The 8,607-nt window shown below is 34.8% G+C and overlaps 1 protein-coding gene across 1 annotated transcript; it reads right to left on the minus strand.

The window, feature by feature from the left end:
- Positions 1-619: 619 nt before the first annotated feature.
- Positions 620-6,250, minus strand: LOC149263940 (serine/threonine-protein phosphatase PP2A-2 catalytic subunit-like). Its single transcript, XM_089426988.1, has 7 exons — positions 5,919-6,250; positions 5,429-5,751; positions 3,433-3,547; positions 2,629-2,737; positions 2,445-2,522; positions 1,490-1,681; positions 620-1,298 (listed from the first exon to the last, which is right to left on the minus strand). The coding sequence occupies exons 2-7, from the start codon at positions 5,679-5,681 to the stop codon at positions 1,125-1,127; spliced, it is 921 nt and encodes a 306-aa protein (XP_089283114.1). The 5' UTR covers positions 5,682-5,751; positions 5,919-6,250; the 3' UTR covers positions 620-1,124.
- Between the last annotated feature and the right edge of the window lie 2,357 nt (positions 6,251-8,607).

Genomic DNA, 8,607 nt, shown 5'->3' on the forward strand with positions numbered 1-8,607 from the left:
ACACAAAAATAAAATCCAGAATCCGCTTTATTCAATACAAACTTTATCCTGGTATTAGAACAAATAAAACCAATTACATGGCATCCATGGATAGAATAGAATCTCTAAAACAATCAATCAACATTTTCTCTGTTTTTGCTACATCAAGTCTCAAGACAAGAAAATCAAATCTCATATTTCCGCAATATATATTTCGCCCATCTTTTTCTAAAAGTGCAACTCTGCATCAAATAAATTAATGATTTCTTCTTTCATAAAGTCTATTGAGAAGAGGAACAAAAATCTGACATTTATATCTCTCACGATATCCACCATAAACCAGCAAATGAAACTCTACGGCACCAACGATTGTGCATATTTTATTGTCAGAAAGCAATAAAAGCACAGCTAACCATGATTTGAGAAATTGTAATGATGCTAAAACCAAACCACTTAATACATTGTCACGTAAAAACAGCTTTCATGGTCTTTCTTTTTCAAGATTGTGCTCAGGTAAACAGTTCATGGCTCAAAATTGATAAGACAGATATGCTAGTTCCTACGAAATCAGAAATACAGAAACTACACTGTTCATCAAAGAAATTATACAATCAAACAGAAATGGAAAACGTGCAGAGTCTCAAAAAGAAAGTGATCAAAGAATGACCATGTTTGGAAACTAAAAGAATTTACACCAGGTTTCAGCCATTACCTCGACACTTGTATTGCACATATTTCAGAGATAAATACTATAAATAATTCTCTTTTTTGCTCACTGCTCTTACTCCCATTGGTTCCAAGACCTGTGACTACCCCTGGTAACAACACTACATGAAAGTTTGTAGATCCAGAGTCCTCTTGGATCCAAAATCTCTTCTCTACACTCACTCAAATAAAGGGGATGCCTTTTTCTTTCTAATCACTCAGTCTGCTTTACATAAAGTCAGTTTCACTTCTACCACTATTTCCCTTGCTTTTCTGCTCCATAATAAATGCAAGGATTAAATCCCACTAATCCTTATGAAATGGAAACAATAGCCAACTCAAAATAAAGAATGCTTCGAATTTCTCAAAAAAGAAGTTTCTGGCAATAAAAGAAAACTTTACAGCTAGAAGGTAAATCCCTCTAGTGCTAGAACGAAAAATTACAAAAAGTAATCTGGAGTCTTGCGTGTGGCATCAGGTTCAATTTGACGAGGCGCTGGATCAAATTGGATGAAGTTTTGTTCCATGGTCTCACTAACCTCCATAATAGCCGCCATGTTCCCACATCGATAGCAGTAGTTTGGAGCACTAAATACCGTAACCACATTTTTTTCCTGCATTTGACATCAACGAGTGTTTGAATGCTTGGTTTACCATGTTCGTAACATGAAAAAGATCTTATGAATAAGAATATACTCATCCAAACTGTTACTATGGCCAGAAACCATCTTGTTTTCTGACATGAAGATATTTTCCATTCTAATGCAACATATTGACGTATAACTGAATTGTAAAGTTTGTTTACCTGACACCAACTGTAACCCTCCATAATAAGCTGATGCGCTCTGGAAACCAGACTCAGACCATTAGTGTGATTGAATTGTGCTGCTATATCTTGACCAAACGTGTATCCAGCACCTCTAGGTGAAATCCCCCAACCACAACGATCATCTGGGTCTGACCAAAGTAGATCACACATAGGCCCTTCATGCGGTACCTAAAAATGTTGAAAACAAAATACAAAGGATTAAAAGAAAAGCATAAACTACAATGGGCATAACACTCATCTATGTAAAATAGTTTGGCATCGGAAGTACAAACCATCAGCAGTTAAACAAGATAACCATTTAAATGTCTTTTAAAGAGAACCATTGAATTTTCATCCACCCCAACAGTCATAGAAAATACCCCAAGGAAAAGCGTCAAAATCCATAAAAAGTGCAAAAGAATTACATTTCAATTTTACTTAAAACACACCTACTACAGGGGCAGCTCAATTGGTGATTGTAATGTTACAAAGTATTATATAAACCATGAGATTCAATGTTCAAATCCCTCGTGAGTCAAGCTAACCAAAAAAATAAATTCCTTAAAACACACAAATGGCATTTCAAACAAACTGGAAGTCTGGAAAGCATATATTAGATAAATATGACAGTAACACTCACAAAACAAGATCTAATAATTTCAACAACCAACAGAATCATAATCATTGTCAATTTTCAAAAACCAACGGAATCACAATCACTGTCAGAACCAAGCAAGCACAAAAATACCAGAACAATAATGGTTCTATATCTCTGGGAAAAGAACAAACATAATTTCAGAAATTAAGAATTGTGGCCTCTTACACAGAAAGCATTTTAATCTGATGACACAAATTACAATAATATAGAATCTGGAATTTCGCAAGGATGCCTCCACACATGCAAGGTTCCATACATAAGAACTAGATAAACTTAAATGCTCAAGACACCTACTTCTTGGATACGATCCAACGATCGAATGTTGTCAAGTGTGTCCAATGATGGAGAGAGGCCACCATGCAAGCAGAAGATCTGCACCCACCCAATGCAAACAAAGTTGGAATCTTAGCATTTCAGGCAATCTCAGGCTAACACCATGTAATTTTATAAAAAAGGTTACAATAGCTTCTTATTGTACCTGGCTTTCAATGAGAGCTGTCAGAGGGAGGTAGTCAAAAAGGTCTGTGAAATATTTCCATACATTTGCATTCCCATATTTTCTCAAACATTCGTCATAAAATCCATAGCTGAAAACCCAAACCAATTACGTCAGTATAGCACATATCAATATCACAAAAATAAAGGAATGAATTTCCTTTAAATACTTACTATATAGACTAGTATACAACTCTCATCCTCAGATTAGATAAACAAAATACATCTATAATTAAGGTCTCATTATCTCAAGTTTACATCTTTGCTTTGATATTCTAACAGCAGCGACCAGAATGGTTTAGTGAAGTGGAAAAGACAGCTAGGTATGACCCACAGTTCATGCTAATGAAATTATATGCATGGAGAAGAACCCACACTTGCAAAGTAAAAGTACGGTTTGGAGACCCTAGCTCTTTATTACTTGTAAAATAATTTTTTCAGTCACTGGAGAACATTATTTATCTTTAACTGCAAGTCATTTGCAGAGACAGTTAACTGTTAAATTTAAGGTTTGGAGTTATAGTTGTATAACCCCTCCAAGTAAGACCACATACGATCACTTGCAAACATCAACAACATATTTATAAATTAATATTTAAATAAACCTAAAAAAACTTGCTTTTAGAAAAACTGAAGTCAAACTGGGTAATCTATCATAATGACCCAGCACTAGGAAGCAAACCAATATCATAACCTTAGTACTTAATTTAGCTTCTATGAACCATGAACATGCATTAATGATCATCTTATGTCAAAATCATCAATATTCCTAGCTGGAGTATCTTACACTTGTGTAATTTGTCGGCTCTCATGATTACCCCGTAGAATAGTAATTCTATCCCTATAGCGCACTTTCAGAGCAACTAGCAGTGTCACTGTCTCAACGGAATAGTATCCCCGATCTGCAAAGGCATTGATAAGAGAGGTAGAGTTTAGATTCAACATGATAAGCTTCAAACAAAATGTGTACACTATGCAATGGGACAAAAGACCACACAGCAAAATTATCCTCATCCTGCAGACGAATAAAAGAAGACACTGGAAATTCAATCGCTACATTTTTTGCAAAGAACCAATAAGAGTTTCCATAATTGTAAACAGAATGTTTACACTATGCAATGTAGCGAAAAGACCACGCACCAATATTTCCTGATACTGAAAACTAATAAAAAGAAGACACTGGAAATTCCATCACTACATTTTTTCCTTTTTTCACAGAGAACCAGTAAAAGTTTTTCACAGGGAACAATATCAATTCATAGTCTGAAAATCAAACAATAACCATATCAAGCATCATGAAAAATGTTTTGTTATCAATATTTTGCTAAACATTTGTGCCTCTTTTTATCTCTAACAAAGTATAACTGAGAAATTTCATATGAACTACATGGTGTTAATAGACTTATACTGACTGCATAGCAACTATGAGGGGCAAGAACCCAATTTTACGATAGAAACCCAGCTATTCTTCTCAAAATACAAAGCAACAAATGTGCATTGTATAAATAGCAGTCTTTTGGAGAACCATATTTTATCTCGTGGCATTGAGATTCTGAGCTTCTAAGAAGCAATGCATAGGGACAAGCATGTGGAAAGAACAATCAATGTTCCTTTAATAACAGAAATCACAAAAGCCATTTAATGGAAAGCAAAAATATATGAATGGATGAATGAAATTTGAACCAACCTGAAAGACAGCAGAACATTTGGGAAAACAAGACAGCAGAACATTTGGGAAAACAAGACAGCAACATTACACTTTGATTTCCATATGGGTACTAAGTAACGTCACTCTACAACAGCACTTACAAGGTTATTTCCAGAGTCAACTCACTACTGTCTGGGACATCCTTTTGGACACCATACATTCATTATGGGACACAAAAGACACCCCTTTAAGACACAGTACAGTCATTCTTAGGGAATGGATGATGCATTCACAATCCAAACAAAACCCTGTAGAATATGAGGTAGATCCACAAAAATCAAACTACTAAGACAATAAACCTGCACAATTAAAAGAAGACCATTGACGACCGAAGAATATATTTTACATGTTGGTGTGGGCTGGAAATTGAAATGTAGATGTTAGAAAAAAAAACAAATTAAGCATATATTATCTGTTTAAGGGAATTTGGGCCAGGCCCTTCATTATAAAATCATTTTTTAACTATCAAAAGAAAAGAAAAGGTACACTTGGAATTCCTAAGATAAGTTATAATAGAGGCCCTTGATCCACGCTCCAAAGCACATCAATGCAAGAGTGATTATGTTTTGCGTCCAAATAACAAAAATCAGGAATCGCCTGTTACCCACTATATAAAACCTATTCTGTAATATCAAAGAGACACTATGTAACAATTTGGCAACCCTGTAAACGATTGGCCAAGATAAAATAAAAATAAACACGTAAATAACCAACTATCATGGGTTACACAATACAACAGTATAAAATGTTCCAGCAAGCGTTCCTAGAGTCATGGGCCAAGTAAGTTCAATACAATGATAAACTTCCAAGGTAGCATTTATAACCAAACGGACTATTAGTGTTCACCTCGATCTACTAAAGGAACTAAGCAAAGACAGTGTTATGATGGATTGGAACAGAGATTTAGTTGGAGCGTTGAAAGACAAGCATTTTCAATAGTCATCATTATCCTACCAGTAATTCAAGCAGTACAAATCCGCTCTGTCATCGTGGTAAAAATTCAGCCAAATTTGCCCTAAGAAAGCACTTAATAATAAAGCATATCAAACCCAATAAAACATAACTGGCTACTAACCTACATAGTCACCCATGAATAGATAATTGGTGTCAGGAGCCTTGCCACCGATGCGGAACAGCTCCAACAAATCATGGAACTGCCCATGAATGTCTCCACACACTGTGACTGGACATTTCACAGGTTGCACATTCCATTCCTCCACCAAAATTGCCCTCGCGTGATCACATAGACTCTTCACCTCAGCCTCAGTCAAATACTTGCATTCCATCAGCTGTTCTATTTGTCTATCCAAATCAACATACGAAGGCATCTTTGATCGCCGGCAGATTCAGCACCAACCGATCTCTCTGTTAACAAATCTAAATCTTTCCTTGCCTCTTCTGCAAATACCCAAAGTGCAATAACCCGCCAGGCACAAAAGCTTTAATTAAATATAAAAATGGACCGGATCTCCAAAATGTCAAGTCTGTTTTTCAAAATTAAAAACCCTACCACTTGCAAAACAATCAAAAGAGAAACATTAATCACCATTCTGAGAAAAACCCACCTTTCAAACAAGCATTCAACCCCTTGAAATACAATCTGATCCGCAACTGGTGCCCACGTTACCGCCCCTCAGTCGCGCTCATTTATGTATATGTCACAGGACATATACAGACAAATTTTATCCAAAACCTTAAAAGCTAAAACTACTCAGTGTACCTTCCCACCAAATCCTTTCACTCCGCTCTGCAATTCTTCTGATCTCTCGCTCCACTAAGACTGAGTTTTGGTCCTTGGCCTACAAAGTTGAACTCAGTCTTTTCAAACCAAATGAAATCCACTCTAATGACGAGCATATTTTATACAAATTAAAAGGTATGTCCCAGCCTCAGCCTCGCGTCGGCCATACCAAACCGCAAGGCTCGGAATTTCCTAATCTAACAGGAGGCCAACTTATTTTTAACTTGTTTCCATTGACCCAGTTTCCAACCTTGAAATTCTTCTATAAAAACATTAATACCGTGCTTTGGTGTTAGGATATGGTCCTCTAGGCTTAAGATTTTGTAGATATTGTTATTTTTTAAAATTTAAAATTATTATTTCCAATAAAAAATATTTTGGAGTATGGTTGATAATTTAATTTTAAGAATACAGTTAAGTTAGAGATTGAAAATATCTTCTCTGTGGGACAAAGAGTCTATTTTAATTTGATGACTTAAAATCTTTATGAATTGTGTTATTAAATTTAGTTTATCAATTTTACATCAAATTTTTGAAAGAGTTTATTTTTATTATTAAAATTATTTTATGGGGAGTGTATCATTAAATCTAGTCCATTAATTTTACCTAAAAGTTTGGAAAGATTACTTAAAATTTTTAAAAAATTCCAATTTTGTGTAACTATTTGACTACCAAAATTATTTATGGAGGTGTATTATTAAACCCAATCTATTAATTTTACTTTGAAGTGCATCAACTTTATATATTTCATGTAACAATTGGTTTACTAAAATTATTTATGGAAGTGTGTTAATCTAGTCCATCAATTTTACCTAAAATTCTGGAAAGATTACCTAAAATTCTTGAAAAAACCCCATTTCGTGTAACGATTTGATTACTAAAATTATTTATGGAGGTGTATTATTAACCCAATCTATTGATTTTACTTCATTTTCTTGGAATTTGCGTGAAATAATAATTTTGGATTTTATTATATTATGGGGTATTTTTAGAATTATGTGTGATTCCAAGGGCCCTTTGGGTCAAATAAATCCAATTATGGAGTTATTATGTGTGATTCCAAGGGCCCTTTGGGTAAGCAAGTCTAATTATGGAGTTATTATGTGTGATTCCAAGGGCCCTTTGGGTAAGTAAGTCTAATTATGGAGTTATTATGTGTGATTCCAAGGGCCCTTTGGGTAAGTAAGTCTAATTATGGAGTTATTATGTGTGATTCCAAGGGCCCTTTGGGTCAAGTAAGTCCAATTATGGAGTTTTTCTCTGTAGTTAAGTTCATTTAGCATGTTACCCCATTTACAAAACTTTAACAAGTAATGTGTCTCATAAACTATTCATTTAGAGCGCCTTTGAATCATATGGGGAGCCTTTATATTGTAATGTGTAAAATATAACTTTTGGATTAAGTGACGGAGAGTAAATCATTAATGCATGACCCATCTCCTATGAAAAATTGTATTTTTTTACATTGGGTGATGCTCACATGGACGATGAGTGAGTTGCATGGGGAGATGCTCACGTAGGTAAAGAATTAGGATTGGAACTAGCAAAATGAATCACATAACATAAAGTATCACACTTTAGACTTGTAACTAGGAACTAGAGGAACTAGGACTACTAGAGGACACCCATCTTAATCATTTACTTCAATCATGCTTAACCATGGAATTTTCCTTATAATTAAGCCCATATAGTTTCTTCAACCTTTTGCAAAGCCTTGGCAAGTGTTATATGTTATGAAGTACTCATTAAAAGCTCCCTTAACTCTTTTATTGGGCTTTCGCAATGAAAAAACAAAATGATTTTTTTAATTTTCCTCATTAATAAGCCCACTTAAATTGCTACCCCATTTGCAAGCCCTTAGTAAGTATTGTGTCTTATGAAGTGTTCATTTAAAGCTCCCTTAACTCTTTTTAGGGACTTTGTTGTCCAACATATGAATTATCATTTTTTGTATTAGCCTTATAAAGTCATCATTGCATGATCTATATACAATGGGCATTAGGGAAAATAATTAATTTACATTGACCCTGAATAACCCATTTAGTAGTGATTGTATTGGGTGATGCTCACAAGAGTGAAGAACTAGGTCTTAAAAAAATGAAATGAACAACATAGGATGAATCATCCCCTCTAGGGCTTGCACCTAATAATCAAGACTCTTTCGGGGGGTCACCCATCTCAAGATTCCCCAAGCATTCTTGACCATAGATTTTTTCACCATAATCATCTCTAGTAAACTTGTTACCCTATTTGCAAAACCTTAGCAAGAATTTTACCTAATGACCTATCGATTTAGAGCTTATTTGACTCTTCTCAGAGGAGAGGTTTCCAACCCAACATATGAAATGTCATTTTTGGAACTAAATGCATAGAGTAAATCAACATATGCAATGTCATCTTTCGAATTAACTCTTTAGAGTAAGTCATTAATGCATGACTTGTCTCTCATAAGCATTAGCCAAAATGATCAATTTCTCATGAGATAGTTCAATCAATGCTTATCACATTGGCTA

The sequence above is a fragment of the Pinus tabuliformis genome, chromosome 6 (assembly GCF_031772625.1).
Source record: "Pinus tabuliformis cultivar Carrire ecotype Pingquan chromosome 6, CPIR1, whole genome shotgun sequence".
In the NCBI taxonomy this organism is placed as follows: domain Eukaryota; kingdom Viridiplantae; phylum Streptophyta; class Pinopsida; order Pinales; family Pinaceae; genus Pinus; species Pinus tabuliformis.